Raw genomic sequence first — 22,977 nt, 5'->3', positions numbered from 1 at the left:
AAATATGCCCAAGGATAATCCACATCAGAATCACCAGGAGGATGGGGTATGAGATTGTGATCTGAAAAATAAATTCTGGGTGATTTTTTTCAGCCACCAGAGTTACACTTGGAAGTCATTGTAAGGTGCTCAGCAGTGGGATGACAGGGTGGATGGTGCAGCAAGACCCTCCCCCAAAGGGGGAGGGGAAGAGAGGATCTTATGCGAAGCCCAGACATTTGTCAGGAAGTTTCGATGATGTTCCTACCTGATAGCTCTGGAAGAGGGGGGGTCAGTTTAAAGAGACACTTAGGTGGCCGTCAGGTTCCTCAAGTGACTGATGGGCTGCAAGAAGGCTAGGTTGAGGGAGTCCTGGCTTATGATGACTGACAGATGTCTAGTTTAGGAAGAGGAGAGAAAGCCACAGCGGCCATTTTTTCTCAGGCTATTGTTGCTTCTTTTTTGTCCTGAGAATGCAGATGGACGTCACTTGCAGTTCTGCCACTCCCTGGGTCTGTCTGACTGCTGCTCACACTGATTTGAGTGACCAAAGGCCTCTCAGCACCACCCCTGCTGCCTGGTCTGCTTTGGTGGCATCTGCTCAGCTCCTCTGGGTCTCTGTAACCCTGCCTGTGTCATGCTTGGTTGATGATAAATTCTAGAAAGAGAGGCTCAAATCGCATTAATTGATAATATTCATGCAATGAGCAATTAGACTCTCCATCATCACCTGCGTTTAGTTCCTTTCAGGTAAAACAGAATAACCGAAAAGGTAGCTTATGCTGAAGAAACAAGGGCTGTTTCCCTCTGGTCATTGTAGCGCCAAAGCCCTGCCAGATGGTCAAGCAGAACAGCTCATGTTTCAGCAAATTATGGAATCTCATTAGGACTGTATTTCATGTTTTGAGATGCTGTAGGCCTTTATATGAGGTGATGCTGACTTCTTAAACTTGTATGACAACATAATGAATGCATGTTAGTGAAGTGTCCAAGGAAATATAAAACAATCAGTGAATTCTTTGCATATTTTATTTTTCTTTTTTTTGATTTCCAACTCACACACATCTGGCATATTTTACATCTTTGCAATAAAACATGGTTACAATAGCTTAAGGAATTTATATATCCAAAATATTTCACCATGATCTCAAGATGAAATGAACTTGTCTTCCAGATGTTCAGTATCCTCCCAATTCTAAACTACAAACTCAAGATATTGCTTACAGCCTGGTGATGAATAACTTAATCATTACGCTGATTCCCCAGAATTTCAGAATCTCATAAATACAAACAACAATGAAGAAGGAATTCAGTGCTAAAACTTACTAGTACAAGGTGGATAACAAATAAGTAATCACATCAATAAATAATGATATGTTTCTGGTGCAAGGTGCCAATACAAAGAACCCATTATCTTGTTTTATCTCTTTAAATAAATGACTGCAAGTGAGTGTAAATTCTGAGAAAATTACATTCCTGTAACATGCCTCATAGCCCTACCGACACAATATGTACATCTATGACGATACAGTCACCAAATATACAAAGAAGAAACATGAATAAAGTGTATATACCCCTGGGTGTATATAACTTGATCAATACAATGTATGGAAAATCATTTGATAGCCATCATTTTATATCATAAAAGATGAAGTGCCTTAGGCTAAGAATGTGGCTTTAGGTGAGAATTTCACAAGAACCTAAAATAACCAGTTATTGTTATAATAAAGTCTGACTTGTTATTAAAGAAACTAAGCTATTCAAGAACCAAAGAGGAAAAAAACAAAAAAAGTTAGCGTCAGATTCTCCTCCCCTAATGTACACACACTAAGCCAGCAGGATGACTCTGGAAGGGATGTCCAGGAGTTGGGAAGTCATTACTATGGAGCTAACGGTCACGACTCCTATTTATACAACAAAAACCAGGACCTCATCCCCAAGCCCCCTTTCTGCTGTGTCTTCAAATTATGAAGGGTAGGACTGAATTTTCTTTGTATAAAGTACCGAAACTGGCAAATAATGGCTTAGTATCCAAATGCTTTATGAGCAAATTTTACTGAGAAGGGATGAATTTAGATTAAAAAGTGCAAACCATATTTTGGTGAAAATGTCACAAATTACTGATTGAGCCCAAATTCAACCCTTTCTTACAAGCTGTGTCCTTGGACAGAACTTCCTGTTTCATAGTGTGAATGCACCTGTTCCATCAAGACATCAGGATTAAAGAACATGCAAGTTGTAACTCCACAATAAAATTAAGAAACTGTTTTGTTCTTTATACAAGGTTTTACTTTTACAAAAGTATCCCTTTAAATAAGATGCATCTGATGTACAAAGTATCAAACGTGGTTTTTTTTTTTTTTTCTCAGCTTGAAAAGAGGCTGGAAATGGGATGCAGGTTAGGTTCAAAGCTTCAACTTTGTAGCAACTGGACACAAGGTTCCTCAGATTTGTCAAAAGTCTCTTGTGACACGTCCTACTTCCTTTTCTCAATAAACAACAATATATGAAATAATTACCAAAACATCTCCTAATATAATTTACATGATATAAGCTTGCTTGGTCGCAGCTGGTGTTCGGTCGTGAAAAAACACACAAAGAAAAATGGCTGCTGACTACAATGTACAGCTATTGCTGGGTGTGATGGAATGTACAAACGGAGGTCGATGTAGACGAGTTTTTTCCACCAGAGATATTGCCTTTCCATGCAGCACTTGTGCTCTCAGCTTTAACTTGGCTATTGGATCTTCATCTGTCTTCAGTATCTGTTCTGATGCTCATAATGCCACCGATTAAAATCTATATTAAAAGCTACAATGCTACCAGAAGCCATGCCCGTGATCAGAGTCCTGGAAAAGTGGAGATAGTGGTTAACTGCAGAGGTTGCTACTTCGTATTTGACAATATCATGATCTTGAAGTTTACCAAGTGTTAGTTTTGTTCGCATTGAGATAGGAACTAAGAATAAAATGTATTCTTAGTTCCCAGGAGAAGCTGAATCAATCTTATGCACAGTTGATCACATGCCACATCTGAATGCACATTTTAAGTATGCATCCTCAATAGGTATGTATGTATTTATTTACTTACTTGCTAATTTATTTTTGCATAGAACTTGGAAGTAGGCCAGAGGTGTGGGGGTGGAGGGTGTGCTGTGAGAGGATTCACCAGAGACAGAGCTTGGAGCAGAATAGGCAGATTTACTGATATATACTGCAAAGGGGAACAGTGGGTGAAATAAAAGATGTCTGCTGTGCTATAGGTGGGTTAGTTCCCTGGCCGGGGATCGAACTCAGACTGTAATGGTGATAGCGCTGAGACTTATCCCCTAAGCCACCAGGGAGGCCCCTATATAAATTGATATATATATATATATATATATCAATTTATAACTTATGTGCAGGTTCTATTTCTCTCCAATTTATCAGGGAGATTATAAAATAAGGAAGGTAACTGAAATGAAGAATAAGATTAAAACAGAAACATAAACTTATTCAGTCTTTCCTCACTCCTCTTTGGAGACCCCTCACAAGACTGGACCTTACCCAACCTTGCTGACTGAGCCCTCTCCACAAGTGGCTGAGTGAAGATCTCATACAGCCCGTCCTGCCTCCCCTACTCCTCCAGAAAAGCTAATCACTTCTGTTAATTCTGTCCTTGACTCCCTCATATATAATTATTTTCATTATTTGAGGTCTTTGGGGTCAGTAATCCTATTATGTATCCTTAGATGCATTGCACTTACTCTATAATGGTGGCAGCAATGTTTAGAACATGAATACATGAATGAATAAGAATACGGGCAGAGTATTTACACTGCTTGAGAACCCAAATCATTTAAAAAATGTAACAAATATCCATGTAAATAAAAATGAGTTCACAGTAAACCACTCCCATTTATCCAAGAATATAGACTACAGCATTCTGGAACACTCTTAATAATAATCTGCTGTGTTGCAGGTCAAATATCCCTTCCCCAAACTAAACTAAATTATATTGTTTTTGTTGATGACCTCAGTAACATTTAACTGAATTGTGAAGATGTTTTATTAAATTTATTATCAAAACCTTGATATCTATAATATTTTAAAACAAATATTCTCATAAAGAATATACATATCATTGAAAATTTGGTTAGAAGCTTTCCTTTTTCCTAATTTCTGTTATATATATAGCAAAAACTGATGCATCACATTAAGATTATAGTTTGGATTAATTTTTTAAAATCTATGTCCTATTCACTTTATAATAAACATAAAGGTGAATTCTAGGAAATAACAAAATGCTGCTGCAAACTGAGGACAATGGAAATTAACAATTTAATGAATTCTTCCCAAGAAAAAGATTGAAGGGTTTTAGGGAAATGCATAAAACACAACAAAATAACGGAAATGAGAAATATGTGAAGATGAAGGTAGGGGTGGGAATTATTTCATATAATGAGTGAGCATCTCCCAGCTTTTTTTAATTATTATTTTTTAAAGATTTATTTCTTATTTATTAATGCATATAAGAGCAGGGGTGCAGGCCAGAGGTGCTGGGGCAACACAGGCCTCCTGTAGTTAAACTATGCATTTAGCTTTAAATTGGTTAGCTAGAAGTCTGTCTCAAGCAGTAACTCACCTCTGTTGAAAACTACAGTCAAGCATTGCTTAACAATGGATGCTTTCTGAGAATTGTCTTGAGATAATTTCATTGTTTTGTGAAAGTCAGAGTAGACACACACACCTATATATTTGAGTCTACTAAACACTTAGAATATCTGAGAACAAACAAGTTTGTGAAATGATTCTGTGTTCTGGCAGGGTCTTAATGTGTCTTCCTCAGACTCATTTCTTTCTTTTTTTCTTAAACTCAATCTCTGTTACCTTGTTCCTAGAATCCTTTCTTATAGTACTTACTCCTTTCCTCAACTGACCCATTTCTGTGCTAGTCTTTCTTTCCTCTGGTTCAAGGAATCTTATACACAATATATTTCTCCCATGGTAGAATGTAAAGAACTTTTGACAGTTCTCAAGTGATTACATTTCTCCTTGTTGTGGCTCACCTCTGGTCATGGGATAAGTCCATTGCTCTAATGCCAGCGTCACATCCAGGATAAATGTACAGTTGCTTGAAGTCACAGGCCTGCCAGACCTCTACCACGCCATTGTCTCCCCCAGTCACCAGATTCTGGCCATCGCTGCTCAGGAGAATGGCCTTCAGAAAAGGCAGAAAAGCAAACATTTCTCTCAGTGTCCCCCAAATGGCCAATGATAACTACTGGAAAGCACTCAATACAGTGCCCCTGTAATTATTAACATTATTCACTTTCAGCTATTTGTCCAAGTTTTCTAAAGTCCAATCCACAGAATTTCCAATGTAGAATTCATCAAAGTTTTTACATAAACAAAGGATATTATTAAAACCAGTTTAGGTCACAAAATTACACAAGTCCCAAGGAGAATATTATCAATACACTACAGGAAGAACTTGAGAATTAAGTAACATGATGTTTTGTTAAGTCCTGAATATTAATAATGTCAAGACTTTCAGAACAAAGGACAGAAGCATATTTCAAAAACAGTTTTTAATAATTATAAACCACACTTACAATTCATTTGTAAGTGAAGAGTTATTTAGTACATGCAATTTTTTTCTAGGGGTCTAAAGATAGGATTCCATAACAATAATTTCACTTTTAATGTTGAGAGGGAGGTGCAGTGCTAAAACAAACAGTACCTTGTTTAAGGAGCTTAAGAAAAATCTCCATAGGGTCTAATCTCTAATCAAATTACAGTTATCATCTCCCAAGTCTATTTCACTGAGTTAACTGCTCTGGAATGATAATGAATTTTGGGTTGTTCAAAGCATCTAACTGTAAGAATTTAAATGCTTTAAAATCGGGACACATTTATCTGGATATCAGAGAAATTCTGTTATGCCAGATAGCCAATATTATCTCTTGAATTCAGTCCCTACTTAGCACTGAACATGCTGATTTACCCGAGTTGAATCATTGATCTCCATTTGAGCCAAAAGTTTCCCGTTGATGCTGAAATTGCTGAATCGCCCTCGTTCATAGTATATGATACAGTGACCTTCACTGGAGACAGAAATCAAGCGCGGAAACAAGCAGTTTTCTGGTCCTTCAAGGGCTCTCAGCAAGTCTCCAGTGATTGTGTGGACAAGGCAAGGGCCCTCTACAGAGTGGGGGATATCAACAGCCAGAGTCATGGTTGATGACAAGTCACACATCACCTCTCACAATCTGCAACCTGTACCTGGGTGTGCACTCAGATTGTTGAAGGAAAGTAGAAAAGAAATATGCTGGCAAGGGCCAAGCCCTGATGTTATATTTAAACATGACAGATACAGATAACTGTCAAATAACACACACACACACATATACATACCCACACACACACCCACACCCCCCACACACACACCCCTTCCAGACCTTTTATACAGGTGAATTATCAGTCTTTTCCTTCATCAAGGACTATTCCTTAAAAAAGATAAGTTTATCTTTTGTAAAAATAAAAGACTGTATGTTCCAGATTTTTCTCTTCATGTGTGGGGTTTTAGAAATTTAAGAAAAACTGGAAATTTTCCTTGAGGTTTTATAATTCCTAATTTTCTTTAGTATCATCAAAATTTTAACATTGTATCATATAAATACATTACTCTCAGATAATAAGCTTAACCTTTTCTATCATCTATACATAAATTATGAAAGGCAAAATTAAGAAAATTAATCAAGTCAAGCAGACTAAAGAAATACTATCTTTTAAATAAATGAATAGTGAGGCAAGAGTGTAAAGGTAGTAATGAGAAATCATTTATTTTGCTTTAGTTATTTTCTCCCCCGGTAGAAGTAATGTTCGAAAGATTAAAAAAATCACTAGTCAACTTAAAAAATATTGGTTAATATAGTCTGGTATTAGCTTCCCTGAATCCTCCTAAAGCCTCAAGAATTGTGGGTGAATTACATTTCTATTTTCCATTAATTGATTTAAGTATATAAACATTATACATAATGAGCAATATAAAGTTACACTAAATGTTTTCCTGAGTACTAAAGTAACAGATGTGTATTAAAAAATACAGAAAATTAGAGGAAAAAATAGAAAATAGTAACCACCCCTAATATCATATATCACCTATTGAAAATTAGTGTTTTTTCCCATGTCTATACCAAGTGTCCATTCTTTTTTCTTTACTTTTGCTTTACGGGGTAGAGGAATCTTACACATATAATTACTGTTTATTTTTAAATTAAAAAGACATTTATTAAAAATATCTGGGTCCATTTCTGGGTTAATTACTCTTAGATATAAAAATTAAAAAAAAAAAAATAAAAACTGTCCCCTTTCAGACATTACATACATTCTCCATAAAGCTGCCAGAACAACCTTCTAAAAACCAAACTTGATTGATCACCTCATCTCCTCATTTCAAAAGCTTCCATGGCTGCCCATTTATAACACAATAAAAATCACAAATCCTGTGCCACTGCCCCCCCGCCCCACTTCAGTTTCTCACTCTTTGGCTGGTGCACCCTCACTGCACTCAGCCCTTTTGGTCTCTTTCCATTTTCCTAAGCCTGTTGCAGAGCCTTTTCCCTGTGGAGAGCTGGTCTCTGAGCCAGAATTAAAACCCAAATTTCCTGACTCTTCTTGAAGCAACATTTCCTCCACAAAAAGTTTTAAAAACCAAGTAATCATGTTTCCTTTCCCACTTATCTCTACAGTCCCCAGCTTTGTAGAAAGAGGAGAATGCAAGGCAACTTCTGATGAACACCATGACCCCCCACAAGCCCTAATTTATAAGAAGTATACCTTCCTCTTGTCTTTCAAATGATATTAAGGGCTGTATCATATGCATCATTTAACAGTGTTCTGGCTGAAATGCTGGTGGCCACTATATAAAATTTTATATATATATAATTTTATATATAAAATATAAAATTAGGACTAGTACATGATAATAATAATACCATTGATAAATAGCTGCAAAGGACCCAGGGTTTACATTTGTGATGGAGAGGCTCCTAAAAGAAAGCAATCATAAATCATGTTTAGCTAGAGAAAAACCCAGAATGAAATGTGTTCTGACCTTTAGCACCACTGATAACAAGTCCAAGTTCTGCACAGACAGAAACACAGACAACTTCATGGTCATGGCCTGTGAGGACAGCTCTTGGTGCAGGATAGTCACCTACAAGGAAACAGCAGGAGGTCACTACAGACTAAAGGGAAGAAGTGAAGAGCTACACCATTATATTGAACATTAAAATAACAACCATTTATGTTTATTAAGAGCCAGTTACTTAACCTCTCTACTGTTTAAGTTAACACATGTGAAGAGCTTGGGGACAGTGGTGATAAAAAAATATAATATTTTTTCTAATTATTGTTATAAAACAGACACCAAGCTTCGCTAAAGCATTTACATGCACCATCTTATTTAATTAGGGCAACATTTATATGAGTTGGGTCTTATTACTATTTCTATTTTATAACCTAGATACCCAAGGTTTTCCAAGGTTATCCAACTCCTGCAAGTTCACACCACAAAATGTTGGAATCTAATCCAGAGCAATCTAATTTTGAAACCTGTGCTCTTACCCATTTATAAATGATTGTACAAAACAGACTGTAGTACTTCGGTTTTGAGGTAGAAGAATTGGGAGTTTAGAGAGGTATAAGTCAGAACCTGGAAATTTTTAGAACATGTCAGACAACCATGGCTTTCCACAGGCTTTGATGGGAGGCGTGCAACAATAACGAGTGTGAAATAAACAAATGCATGTGCACAGAGTATAACAGGGTACGAAATCTGCATATGAATATATAGAACAATCAGAACATTTGTTAAACAAACCTCATGAAGACAGTGTGAAAGGATGAGCAAAACTGAGAGGACAACATACCCAACAGGCCTTATTGGAAAACCAGTTTTCGATGGAAATGAGGTATCTGCAGTCTTGGGGTGCAGAAATGTGGAGAAAAGAAAGCAATAGACAGGCACAATGGAACTTTGGAATGTGAATGAGGAACTGTTGGAATGGTGATGCCGGGTAAGGTTTTGAGTGTTTCTTTTGGCAAATGGGAAGAGAAAGTCAGCGTTGGCCATTCTGAGCAGTAGTTAAAGACCTGAATGACTCAGAAGTGAAACTCTGTTGAAGGCAGGGTGATCAGAAAAAGGACATGAAACACTAACAGTTTTATAATTTTATAACAATTTTATAACTGGACCACTCTGTCATATTCAACAAATATTTATCAATATGTTTTAATATTCCATTATTTCCATTGATAGAACCACTGTTACTAGTGTCTTACATTGACTATTTCTCTCATTCTTTCAATTTTTAAGCAGTTCTCATAGACTCATATCCTATGATACTGGTTTATCCTGGATGTACTGTTTTAATTGATTTTATAATATCATCTTGGCAAAGAGTAAATATTATATATAAATATGCCTTTGTGCACAAATAAAAATAAATTACTTAATTGCCAATATTATGGGCCATTACTTTTTTTTTAATTGAGAAGACATGCTGTAACTTGGTTTTATAACTGCAATTCTTCTAGAATTCTTGGCATATCTCAAACTAACATTTAGATACCTTGGGTTCTGTGGAAGTCTTCTTGGGCATGAACAGTTCTATGAAAAATTTTACATTTAAGATTTTCACTCTGATGATAATGTAAATTTTTTAAAACAAATCATAAAGATGAAATCTCTTGTCGAAGTCTATGCTGTGGCAAATTGCAATAAATTTTATTTTTTTAAAGATTTATTTCTTTATGTAATGCATTTTAAAAATCAAGACATGCTAATTAAGTCAGTGCTTCTCAAACGAGGGTTCAGGGGGTCCAAGAACACATTCCTCAGATTCAGAGATTGGTTTTGGGTGTAAATGACACATTTGTCATCTTATTCTAAATTTATGTATATTGTTATAATGTGTTTAAATGTTGGTAGAGGATCCATTTATATTTGTCAGCAGTTCTGGATTTGTCTAAAACATATTTATATAATTTATGAAAAATTTTCTGAGTTCCTTGATAAAATGAGAATTAGGTAATAATAAGATATCATGTGTAATAGTATCTTTAATTTCTCTAAGTGATTGTTTTATATTTAAGAGACAAGTGAATTTATGTTTAAAAATTATGCTTAATAAAATTTATTGTTTAAAAACTTACATAGAGTTATCGAAATCTTCCCCTTTGTGCCACAGAAAAAATAAAAAGCAATTTAGCTCAACTGTAGGGAGGGAACTGAAAAAAAGTATAAAATATTTAAAATGTTTTTTAGGTATGTGATATATTTTCTATAAGGAAATAAGTTTTTCACAGACTTAAATCTTATTTAGAAAGATTCAAATGTCTTATTTTCAACACAATTTCCCAGGTTATTAGAATAAAAGTGGAAGTTAACTATTAGGGGATATTACCTAGGGCTTTTGAAAGTATTGCTTCCCTCTTTAAAATACAGAAAAGTAAATAAACTATTATTTAGGGATATTTGAGATGGGAAACCTGCAGCAGGGAGAAAGTGTATTTCCCATATTTCATTTCATTGCCAGGGACAGATGTCATACACCCTAACAATCATTCAAAATCTTAGGAATATTCTGTCACTGTCACATCACAATTGATGGATGGAGCTGAGGGTTAAAGGGCCCAGTGCATAGGGAGGTGAGGGGAGACCTCTCCTCTAAGGCTACAGAACCATGGCTCTTGTTCCCCGGCCATTCCCACAACAGAGGTGCTCTCTGTGTGGTGGAATTAATGTGAATGATAAAGAACAAACACATCCAACTCTGAGATTTCTACGGAGGCATTCAGAAACTCCATATAGAAAAAGGCTTGTAATAAAGAGATCGCATCTCAGTTTTATCAAAGTCATTTCAATAAATTCAAAAAGGATGTTGAAAAAAGCAAAGGTATTAGAGGCTGCTGTTACACAGAACTGAGAAGAGGTGTTTGTTCAGTGAGAGAGCCTGCGGCTTTGAGAGAAGTGGTAAAAGCAAAGATTATTCATGGCACTTGTTATTTTAAATGTCATTTAAGAGTCTCCTCATCTACAGGGGAAGTTTTGGTCCTCTGAATTAGAGCTAAGCCCAAACAGCAGAGTTTCTAAGATCTGTGTTCCACAGTGCAGTTCTGCGAGAGTCAGAAGACAGATCGTTGAGGATGCACGACATTCAGATTCCATCTATGACCCTTGTTAAGTCATTCAAGAATCATTGGTGAAGGTATTTTCAGTCATGTTTACACATATTATGTTGGATTTTTCACTTGATATCTCAGAATAAGAAATTTAATCAAGGAGTACAGTAGCTTTTTCATTACTCTGATTTCAAGATTTATTTAAAAAATGATGTTAGACATTTGCTTTGATTGCTCAGAAGAACTGCATCAGTTAGGGATCCCTTACCAAGGTCCTGTGTCCTCAGCCACAGGCAGGGTGGTTGCATAGGTCTCTGGCCAAGTAGCAAATACACCTGGGTTCATATTACCCACAGGTCACAAGGCAACCCACATAAAAATATTCCATGGGTCAGAAAACATCCCATTATATGGTTTCATTTTATTATATAGTCATAGGGTACCCAATGAAAAACAGCAGATAGATATCAACCTATTTATTCATGCATCCTGAGTTTGCATTTCAGAGAGTGACACCACATTTTTCCTCTGAGCACTGACTTGCAGAGTAAATCTCTTCCCTTTAAATCCTGATCCTGGATCTAGGTCAGAGTACCTTCCTGTCTCACCATCACCCTGCCTGAACAATCAATCCTGTAGTCTACCTACTTTTACCAAGGAAACAGGATTCAGCATAATGCCCAGAGGACCCCCCTTCCCACACACACACAGTCTGTGATCTGAAGCTCTCTGATCACAAGAACTTATCAATCACTCCCTTGTTTTTTAGACTGCTTTTCACCTGGGTCAAAGAGCCTTGCAGCCTCATTTCCACAAAAGGAAAGGAGAAGCAGAGACCAAGTGACCAGCAGCCCCTCTTATGAAGTCTCCTAATTCTAAGTTGAGGGGATAGGAGGGGTAAGAGGTCAAGGAGAGAACAGGCCCTTGTGCTGGGGATGGCTCATTACATATACTATCACTGGGCCTGGGAAAATCCTGTTACCCATGTGTTTTCTCTGATACTACATGAAAAGATGATTCAACATTTACTAAACCTTAGATAATGGTTCCTTGCTCTGAGAAGTAAGACAAATTTATGTGAGAGTATATATGTGCATGAAAGTTTTATACACATCCTCCCCCCCCCCCCACCCAGGGCTGTTCTTTGTCTTTGCTTTCATTGCTTATAATGCATTGGTAAGTGGTGGTTGTGGAGTTTGGCATCAGGAGAGTTATTTTAAAGGAGGCTGGATGAAAACAAAGAGAGGGATGTGATTTGGCAGATGTTTTGTGACAGGTTGTGGCCGGCAGGAGGGTCAGTGTCCAGAGCTGAAGCTCACACAATGGGAACCCGGGGAAGGGATGTGTGTACAGCTGCAGTCTCCGTTTCAATGGGCTTCTCATTTCATAGTTTGCATAATACTGATACATGAGCTAAACGACTTGTTTTTCACAAGTGAAACAGAAAAAGCACTATAATAGCATCTGACAGACATTACTCAATGAATATTTGTAGATTTGATTTGAAAAGATGAACAATAAATTCTCTTTCAAAGTTTCCGATTGCTGATTTTAAAAATGTCATATGTATGTATCAGCAAGCTCTCCAAAGAGCACTTTATATCTGGTACAAACATTAAAACCACACACTGTAAAAGCAGGCTGGATTTTGAGCGGAGGTCCCAGCGTATTTTAAGTGTCTGCTGAAGAGACAACACTGTTGACTTGCCCCTCTTGTGACTATCTTGTTGGAAGCTACAGCACGTAATGAGAAATGTCAAGTCCCAAGATCAATGAAATTTGGGGCTCTAGGGATTCAACAGGAATAGCATTGATCCTTTTAAAGAACACCAGTCAGAGATGGGTTGTAATATATTGCAAAGAGGGACTCTGGAGGATAAGCAGCCAAGTCCAAGATACCTACCTGACAAAAAATTCAATCAGCTTTTCGCACAAATTGCCTGCTCTGCTGTCCCGTCTTTCATGCAGTAGGCTGCTTCCAATTAAAGTGCGCAAATTAATTTTTATCACTTCCAAATTAGTTTCAGAATTTGTGTAAAAGTCTGTTTCAGATGAAAGCATCTGTTCCTCACATCTCTGCAATTCTGTTATCTAGTCAGGGACCTATTTAAATCTCCAAGAAAATTTTCTATGTTCTCAAAGTCACAAGTTCAATAGAGTAACAATGAATGTTAGTATAATAAAATATATTAATAAAATAGCTATAACTCAACTGTAACTTATGCTAGATAGTTTTTGCTTGTTTATTTTATGGCCTGAAATTACAATAATCTGTTTTTAAATTTTCATTGTCTTTGTGGCAAACTCATCAAAACTATAAAAATAATTGGAAAAAGACTATTATTTCTGAGATGTTTGAATTAGTCAGAGCAATATACTGGGCATAATGGAACCATAAATTCTATACCTTCCTAAAAAATTCACAAATATTACTTATTTTTTCTCTATGGCACTAAAAGAGTTATTCATTAAAAGGAGTAAGGGCAAAAAAAGAAGTATAAATATATTAAGTCACTTGAATTTATCTAGAGAAAATTTCAGTGATATGCACATAAGATGAGTAAATAAATCCTATCATTTTACAGTGTTGTGCTGAATAAATATGATTTGGTCTTTGACATACAAAGCAATTCAGTGTCCACACCAAGGCCAATCCCTGAATTCTAACAGCTCCTGGGTTATTGTGTTTCATGCTAGGACTTCCCCTTTCAAGTCTAGGTTAATATATACAACCCTCACAACCTAAGGGCACTGTGTCACACACTTTAATATGAATTTAGATATAACCAGCTTTTTGGTCTTGAGTAGCAGTGTATTATGAGATAGAAAACACATGTAGCCTGATTCTCTGACCTGTGAAGTAGTAGCTAGAACAGATTAAACTAGAAGAGAAAAAAGAAATTTCTTTCTTATTGTGATTTTCCTGATGGTGAGGACTATATCTATGTCAGCACCACGGCTGTCAGCACCTGATGTGACAGAGAGCGTATGCTGTGGCCTTCTTTACCCAAAGTGAATTGACTGATACATATGGCCTCTCTAGTCACGCATATATGTATGTGCCACTAGGTTGGCCACTTTAACAGATTAAGTGAGTCACACATCAGTTGAGTCAATCAAATACTAAACATGACAAATGATTGTAATTTTTTTACTATTGTGATTATCCATATGTCAAAAAGCTAAAAACAGTTTTAACATAGTCATCAATTTAAGCCAAAGTATAAGGCTAAGCATTATGTAGATGTTCAAAGTTTTAATACCAAACTATTTAATATAGCAATTCATGATTCAGGTAATAAATACTCAATATACTCAGAACATTAAAGTATGAAAAGCAATTTGTGATCAATATAAGAGGTTCACTTAAACTCCAGAAGGTCAGAGACTTTCACCCAGTTGGCATTTAATACATTCTTGTTGCTTGACTAAAACTTTAGGTGCTAATCCCACTCATTCTAGAAAAGCATTTTTTCCCCTTATGCTAAGGATAATGGATGAAAGGAAGTCATACTACATATGGCCACATTAAATGTCCAATAAAATTCTGACAAGGATTTGATGGAAGTAGTTTAAGTTCAAAATGATGAAAACAGTTTTTCACCAAAAAATTCCTATAAATAGAGGCAATATTTAAATAGATGTATCAATAATGTCTGTAATAATGTATTAAGGATATTTTCACCTTTATTTAAAGCGTAAATTGTGTGCTTTAACAAATGCAATATTCACAATTTGTAAGGATTCATATAAACATTTCTATTTATGTAGCTCCTGTTACAAGGAACTTTAAACACTATAAATATTTAATTTTATCTTGCCGGCCAATAAACCAAAGCTACAATCAATTGTTAACCATCTCTTTGTTTAAAATTATTAGAATACAAAGTAGGTGACACAGATAAGGACTATAATTTAACAGTTTTTTTTAAGATTACCTCATATCAGTACACTATATAAAATGTCTTCTCTCTGCTACCAGATGGTAACTTTTAAGAAAAGAATCCTCTTTTTGGAGATATCACTTTCATTCTTTCTAAGCTTCATTTGGAAGATGTGAATTAAGTGGATTTAAAGCATTATTCTGTTCCTTTGAAAGTTTCTTCTATCTAAAAACTTCTCATTTTTGTTGATATATATGAAGATACTACACAGATTGTTTATGTACTCCAGGGGTTCCTGAGAACAACAGTTCCAAGACATAATAGCCACTCTTCCATGAGTAAAACATTCCATGGAAAACTATTTTAAGAAACTATGGGTTAAACAAATATTTTTATTTGTGTAAGAACTCCAGAGTTTAAATAGAGATTAAGAGCATCCGCAGTGTTTTCTAAAATTATTTTACTCTAGAGTTCCCTTCCCTGTCCCACAACCCTTTTTTTCTTTCCTACGGGATACCTTAAAGAGCATGGTTGAAGAGAAAAAATAGTTAAGGATCATCCCAAATAAAGAAACTATCTTAACCAGTTTGTTCATTCCCAAAGCCTACTCTGAAGGGGCTGTTAAATGAGTGAATGGAGATAATTATCACACTATAGGACAGAAAGAAGTGAGTTCTCTCACTGAGCCTCAAATAAACCTTATGGACATTCAGAGAAGGGAAGGAATATATTTAGTTGAGAGAACTCATGGGAGGTTTAATGGATCAGTAGACATTAGAGGCAATTTCTGAAGGACGGGAGGCACTTGGAGACTGAGGAAGCGCAACTGAGCAGGTCAGCATGAGAGGAACTGGGAGTTTGCCCAGACTGATGGTTAGAGTACTTTTTTTTTCCCCATACTTTGAGCATAGATTTTCATAACATTTTGAATATGCGATATTCCAATAAAAGTTTTTGCCACTTAAGGTTTAATATTTTTAAATTCTTATAACTGCAGGAAACAGGGCAAAAAATGGCAAAATATATTTAATGAAGTTTTAGTCTGATAGGACAACTTTCAGTAAATACTTACTGCTGTTAGGGTTGTCTCCTATGATATGGTGCCGCCCACTCCAGTACCAGAGAAGGAGTGTGGCATCTCGAGACCCAGACACGATGTAGCAGTCCCCACCAATGTAGGACTCAGACCTCGCCAAGCAGGTGACCACGTCCCAGTGGCCAAATACAATCTGAGTTAATTTCCCTGAAACACAGAAACAGCAGGTTTAAGTCATTTGCTGTTTTTCTCTAAATAGTACCAAGCTTAACTTTACTAGGCTTGTGAAATGTAATTCCATAGACCAACAAATTTATAAGATAATTCAATTCTTGTACAATGTTTTCTTGCATTGCTTCTGGAAAGTGGTAGAAAATGTTATGGAGGTTTTTAAGGAAAGGACTTATAAAATAGCACGTGGACAATGTTGTTCTTGAAGGTTTGGGCCGAAGTTAAGAGAGGTTTGCAGCCTTTTACTGGATTTGATTTGGAGATGGGGACAACAGTCTCATTTGTTCTGTGAGCTGAGAGCTCATGCTAAGGTTCAGAATGGATAGAAGGATAATTATTTACTTATAATATAAACTTTTAATTTGAATCTTGGACACTCATGATGAAAATGCTTACACTGTTAAGTATGATTTCATATTGAATTTGGAGTATAACAATAGGCATTTTAAGAAAAAAAGGTATTTCGAAGCTAAGGTTACCTGTTTCTGTAGAATAGACTCTGAAGCTCTTATCCCAGAATCCACAGATAAGAATGTAACGATTATCAGCTGTGACCACAAAACAATGTGCATTGATTTGGATACTCTGGTCAACAAGGTCAGTGATCTGCCGCTTGTTCACACCAGAGTTATTAGCTAGAAATAAAGAGGGTAAAGAGTTTAAAGAAAGATTCCACAGGAGTTTCAACAATCATTTATAAAAGAAATCCCTATATGCTTCATTTAACTAGAAATGGGCTTTTAAGGCAATAAGGTTATTCAGGTTTTAACATTCCCCCATGAGAAATCTAAGTTTTTTTTTTATTAGCAGTGATTATTTATGAACCATATAATATATTTAAAAATTATCAGAAATTTAAGTTCTCCCTCCACCAATAAATAAAAACCATAAGAGGAATTCAAGAGTAATGGTGAAGGAATGAATTTGAAACATAATAAAAATATTTAAATGAATTTAATTCTATAGATGTTCACCATGCACAGGCTTATCAGTGTCCAACAAGTTCAATAATAATGAATAAATATTGTATAAAATGTCGTATTGGGAAAAAAGTCTTAATATTTGCCCTCGTCTGTCATTTTCTGATGGCATTTACAATTCATGTGAAAAGAAGATGGTAGAGATTTGAGCAAGGGGTGTTGTTATGTGAGCAGCCCCACAGGGAACTTTAGGTCAGCAGCTTTAAAGACCTGGATTGTCAACAAACAGAAGGCCCTTCCAGAATGTGTTGGCAGGGGAGGAGAGGGATAAAAAAGATGGGAGAAGGATTGGCGAGGAAAGAGGAGCGCAAAGAATAAGTGGATAGCACTGGGAATGAATCTGAATAAAGTCAGGAACTCAGAGACATGGTCTGATTTCCCTAGTGCCTGTCTATATAAGCCAGCCTGTCCCCTACTCTGCACCATCCTTTCAGGCTAAATCCCTAGGCTGAATTCTTAAGCAGAAAATGCAGATGCAGAAGATCCCCATCACTCTCGAGCACCAATTAAATGTAACTGCTACTATTTGTGAATGTCTATTAACACTATAATAATAATGAATAAAGAAAGTAAACAACAACAAATTATGCGGAAAAAGGCAACAAAGGAAAAGAAAATCAAAGGTCTTCAGTCACTTGAACTATACAATTGATTAATTAGAATAGAGCTATTAATTTTTCCATGGTTACACTTTAACTGAATGTGATACTGCCGATGTCTCCTGGGCAGAGGAATAGCTACGCCAGACTCTTAAAAATATTCCTGGTGCTCAACCTTAAATTCTCCCAAAGTCATGTAAATGCTGTTGTGTGTGGGGGGGGTGGTGGGGAGGGAAGTGGAAGTAACTAACTGAAATGGCTGCTGCTCATCTTATTTCTGTGTTCAAAGAGGAAGGGTGAATAAATCTCAGAAAAAAATACCATAACTTGTATGTGGCTTAATAACTTTTCAGAGCATTTAAATTCCTGTTATAGAGCAACCCCGATATTAAACGGGTTCCTGGCTGTGGGTCCTCACCCGCGCGCTTTAAAGGGACTTATGAATACTCTACTACAGACACACGCAAAAGGGTTAATAAAAGGTTTATTTACAAGAGAAAAAGAAATAAGGAAAATGTACAACTCAGGGAGAAAATAGGGAAATAAAGTCTTTAATGCGTCCTACCCGATCCGACGACCTGGAAACCCCAAAGTCACTCTCAGAGCTAGACGGACGCCGCGAGCTGGCCGAGGGCCCCAAAATGGAGAGAGCCCCCAAAGCCCACGTGTCTGCCTTTTGTATCCACCTGGCTGCTTAACCCCACCCTCAGGTCCCAGCCACCTTCCCTTTGGTGGTGATGGGATTTGGAGTTCCCAGTGTCTTTGGCTTTGACCTGGGGTGGGGGTGGAGTCCACAAAGCCTGTATGGAATTTGCTTTGGGACTGCCTTTTCCCCCTAACAATTCCCCCCTTTCACTTTTTGCCACCATTTCCATGGTGATGAAGATCAAATATATGGAGGTTGGGACCCAAGGGAGGGTGGAGCTGAGCAGGAAGAGGAGAAGCTGCAGAAGAGACTGAGGAAGGAAGCAGGATGGAGCCAGGAGACCTGGAGAAGGCACATGGAGCCTAGAGACACGTGAAGAAACTGCGCTTGTCTTTTGGTCGTGGACTAGGTGACACAGATGTCGGTGAGACCCGTGGGGAGGTGACAATGGCAGCTTTTATCTTGATGTTGATTTTGCTCTTTTCCTTCCGGGCTTGTCCGGTTGTTTGTGACCCTTTTCTGTGGGTCCCCACTGGAAGATGCTTTAGACTTGTGGCAGGCCTTGGGGCCTTGCTCTGGGCCAATCCCATTTGGATGGACTTTTACCCACGAGGGGATGGGTAACTTTGGGTGCTTGATTTAGAAACTAGACTCTTTGCCTTACCTGTATTGTTTCCTAGTTTTATTAAAGTTCCTTCCCATTAAAGTCTCATATGTTTTGTGTTGATGCGGCGGATGGCAGAACCCATTTAGAATAGGCAGGTTTGCGGGGTTTGGGCTGCCCCTCTCCCTGCCCTATAACATTCCCCTCCCTAATTTAGTTATCTATGTTCCCATGAGACAGGCAGCACAAACATTATTATAAGCCATCTTGCAGTTATGAAACTGAGGCCTAGAAAAATTAGGGGCTTATTCTGGATCATATGGCAAATAAATACATACATAATTATTTAAATCTATTTTTAATATCTGCTTCAAAGATTTACAGCTTTCAACTTGATAATTCATATGAAGTCTCTAAAAATTCTTTTTTAGCCCTACTGAATGGAGATTTTTAGAAAACATGTTTTTCTCTATTAATTTTAATGTCTCTTTGGGTTCTTATATTTTAAAGAATGTAGAACTGTTAAAGACTAATTTAGTCTGAAAACAACGGACAGTTTGGAATTATTTGCCTTGTTTATAACTGACCCAAATGATGTCCCAAAATATCAAGAAAATGTGACAAATAATTGCTTAACCAAAAAATTCTTAGATGGTAATGGTTTGCACAGTCTATGATAATAATTTGATATTATCTGCACATTAACTTTGTGGCAGCAAAAATATTATTCAATTATCTCTTGTGATAAATAGCCACACAAGAATCTGTCGAGAGTTAGTATGCATGAAAATCTATTTTCAATGTCAACATACCAATTAATGGGTCCATTTCAATGGGGAGGTGATGAGCTTGATCCAAGGAGTACCCAGGTGCTCCTCTGAGGCCTAAACATTGAATAAAAAGAGTAAAATTATCATAAAATTCTCAGAAAGGAGAAATTTCTTAATAAGGGGCGTTTTATGATCATTGTATAAAACATGTACTGCTTTAAAATTATTTGGTAAATTACTGTAAGAATGATTTTGGTCTTGGTAGATAGTCTTAAAACATTATCACAACAGGGACTGCTGGTTTCAAGTTTAGTTGTAGAAAGCTGGAAAGAATGTTTTCTTATCATAACACCAAGAAAAAGCTAAAGAAAATAGATGATATCATTTTCTGAACCCATCAGAGAGCTAAGGGCACTGGGCAACCAATGAGCCTGAAATACAAGCCAAGGCCAGGCCCGTGAGCAGGCCTGGGTATGAGCACTGGAGCTCTTGGGCCTGGGCTGAGGGGACATGTAGCTCTCACCCAATGGGCCTTCTTTTAATATATGACAAGTCACTTAAAGGTGTAAAATTGAGCCACACCTAAAATTTGAACCTAGTAAAAACTAATTTTGAGAGGATTAATGTTTAAGGCTTGACTGATTTTATTACTCATAGTTTTTTTCCATGTGATTATATAACCTACACAATACTTTTGAATAATTTGAAGAAAAATTTAATCCCTTACAGTTTTCTCTTAGTGAAAAACATTTCTAAAGGCTAAGCCTCCCATGAATAACAAAGTCTTATTTTTCCCTTAAGTTGTTTGCTGCTTATTTTTTATGTGATTCTACCTCATGTTGCTAATATCAATAATCATAAAATAGGTATGCTTTAGAAACTCTCAGGAGATGAAGTTATGGAATGAATCACCTGATTTTTTCAGATTAATGCAGAAGAGAAAGATCAGGATAACACCATGGCTCATGTGGTCAGTCCTGGAGCCCCAGAGCTTCCTGGGAACTCTGAAGTGGTAAATGGGCCAACAAAATCACTTGGTCACATCCACTTCTGACCTAGTTTAGTATTAATATACCTAATTTTTACAACATAATTATATCACTTTAAGATGTACTAGCTGGAATGTTCAGGAGTGAGTTTTGAGAGACAATACACATGAAATCATGAAACTACTTAGATTTCCTGTCTTTTCTAAGCTTTAAGTTTCACAAGGAGAGAAATGGTGTCTTCACTGTTTATTGCTATACTCAGTACTCAGGACTAAGTGATACATAGTGGCCATTCATATATTTGCTAAATAAATCACTTGGTAGATGAAAGATTTGAAACCATCATCCAGAAAATTTAGATTCAAACTCACATTTGTACGTACAATATGGGATAAAAGTGGGCCAAGTAGGTGGAGGAAATTAATAATCTGTGGACCTGTTTCAATTTGTCAAATACCCATTAGTCCAGCATCCTGTGAGGTACTGAAATTTATTTTGCTGTTTCTTGTGATAGTCTGACAAGCTGGCTAGCCCCCAGCACACTTATTTTACCTTAACTTAATCACAGCCTTTGTGAATCCATTAGCAAGTGACTCTTATGGGCACACGTACCTACTGTGTTGTGCCACCGATTCACTGCAAACAGTCTGCTGCAAGTCACGGTGACCACCGCAGGGATGGTCAGGTGGGGCAGTGTGTTGGCTGCCACATGGGTGACTGGAGAATTGGAGGGAAACTTCAGCACCATGATCACATCCTGTTGCATCTGATCTTTAAACATGAGTGGACTCTGTGGAAGGAAACACTGTTGAATAGAAAGGGAAGAGCAGAAGAGAACAAAAGGGATAAAGTTAGTAAAGCTCTGGGGAGATGAGGTTAAGACAGACAAGGCTAGCACGAGCACAACAGAACAGAGCAATCTGAACGTCTATGAGGATGGCCCAGAGAATAGAGCCAAGACTCTGTGTAGACCCCAATGGAGGACATCCACTTATTAACCACTAGCCTCCATTTAAGTATCACCAGGCTACAGTGTGAGATGTTAGTGGATGTCCAGATGATGTAGCATAGTTAGTTAATGCAGTTAAAAATATCAGTTTGGTGCTAATAGTTGTCAAATCAATTACTGACATTGTTGACAAAGTGACAATGTCACTGATCGAAACTTTCCGTTTTCACATGGTTGATCTGGAGTCACAGTTATAGACTAAATAATTAAACCATAATGGCCTCCATTGTTGGCTGTGGCACTGTTTATGGTATACCTCCTTGCCCTTTTCTAGCTTACTAAAGGCTAAAACTGTTTTTCTTTTCTTTTTTAATCTTTGTTTCTCAAACATCTAGCATACATCTTTACAGAAAGTAGATACTACTATTAAGTACTATCAAACACTATAAATACTACACTATAAAAACATGAAATAAGGATACTGGAGATTACCATTACTTAGCTTTCATGCTTGTTTTGTAATTGTTTGCTGTACATATGAATTCTTTGCCACAGAAACTTAGAAAGTTTAGATTTTCTTTATAAACAGTCCCATGTCAATTTAGTTACTAATGATTTCCCCAAGGAAAGTAACGAATTCTGACTGGGCATTTCTCCAGGATAACTATTATTATTATCATTATTATTAAACAGAGAAAACTAACATGGGAATAAAACTCTCTGCCAAAGCATTTCATAAAATAAAGTGTTAGAGATATTCCCGTAGACAGTTTATTAAAAATACTTCATGTCAAGGCTTGAGGCTCCAAGGCCACAAGGCATGTTGGGAGCAGCCTGCTTGGTGCCAACCTTTCTGCTTTGTCATACACAGGACCAATTTCAATCACAAGAGTTCATTAGTGACTAATCAAGCAGAGTGAAACTGTTTGGCTAAGCTCTTATAGAGAGAAAAACAATCTTTTCACGCAAACATAGTCGTTTATGTGCTTTGCTATGTGTTTGAGTACTATTCCTTAAAGGCATAGAGGATGTATTCACTTTGTATTGCTAATGCTTAGCATCATGCCTGACACGCATAAGGAATTTAAAGCAGTTAAATAACTGATAGGATAAATGACAGGTGTGAACAAAACTTCCATTAC

At 36.8% G+C, this 22,977-nt stretch overlaps 1 protein-coding gene across 12 annotated transcripts in view; it reads right to left on the bottom strand.

Moving 5' to 3' along the window:
* Nucleotides 1-994: 994 nt before the first annotated feature.
* NBEA (neurobeachin) overlaps nt 995-22,977 on the bottom strand; it is a 575,782-nt gene continuing 553,799 nt past the window's right edge. For 9 of the 12 annotated variants that reach the window (XM_037527157.1, XM_054701654.1, XM_054701657.1 and 6 more), the window contains 8 exons: nt 21,499-21,691; nt 19,940-20,011; nt 16,778-16,933; nt 16,104-16,274; nt 8,077-8,178; nt 5,965-6,161; nt 5,027-5,178; nt 995-2,828 (listed from right to left, as the gene is read on the bottom strand). In XM_037527157.1, the coding sequence (XP_037383054.1) occupies nt 2,738-2,828; nt 5,027-5,178; nt 5,965-6,161; nt 8,077-8,178; nt 16,104-16,274; nt 16,778-16,933; nt 19,940-20,011; nt 21,499-21,691 (1,134 nt within the window). In that variant the 3' untranslated portion in view covers nt 995-2,737. Of the gene's footprint in view, nt 2,829-5,026; nt 5,179-5,964; nt 6,162-8,076; nt 8,179-16,103; nt 16,275-16,777; nt 16,934-19,939; nt 20,012-21,498; nt 21,692-22,977 lie in introns of those variants that run through there. The other 3 variants (XM_054701655.1, XM_037527164.2, XM_054701660.1) reach the window with 2 other exon arrangements.

The sequence above is a fragment of the Talpa occidentalis genome, unplaced genomic scaffold (genome assembly GCF_014898055.3).
Source record: "Talpa occidentalis isolate TD23 unplaced genomic scaffold, MPIMG_talOcc4v2.1 talOcc4.5, whole genome shotgun sequence".
Lineage (NCBI taxonomy): Eukaryota > Metazoa > Chordata > Mammalia > Eulipotyphla > Talpidae > Talpa > Talpa occidentalis.
The sequence above is the reverse complement of the archived record's forward strand: the minus strand, read 5'-3'. Positions and strand labels throughout refer to the sequence as shown.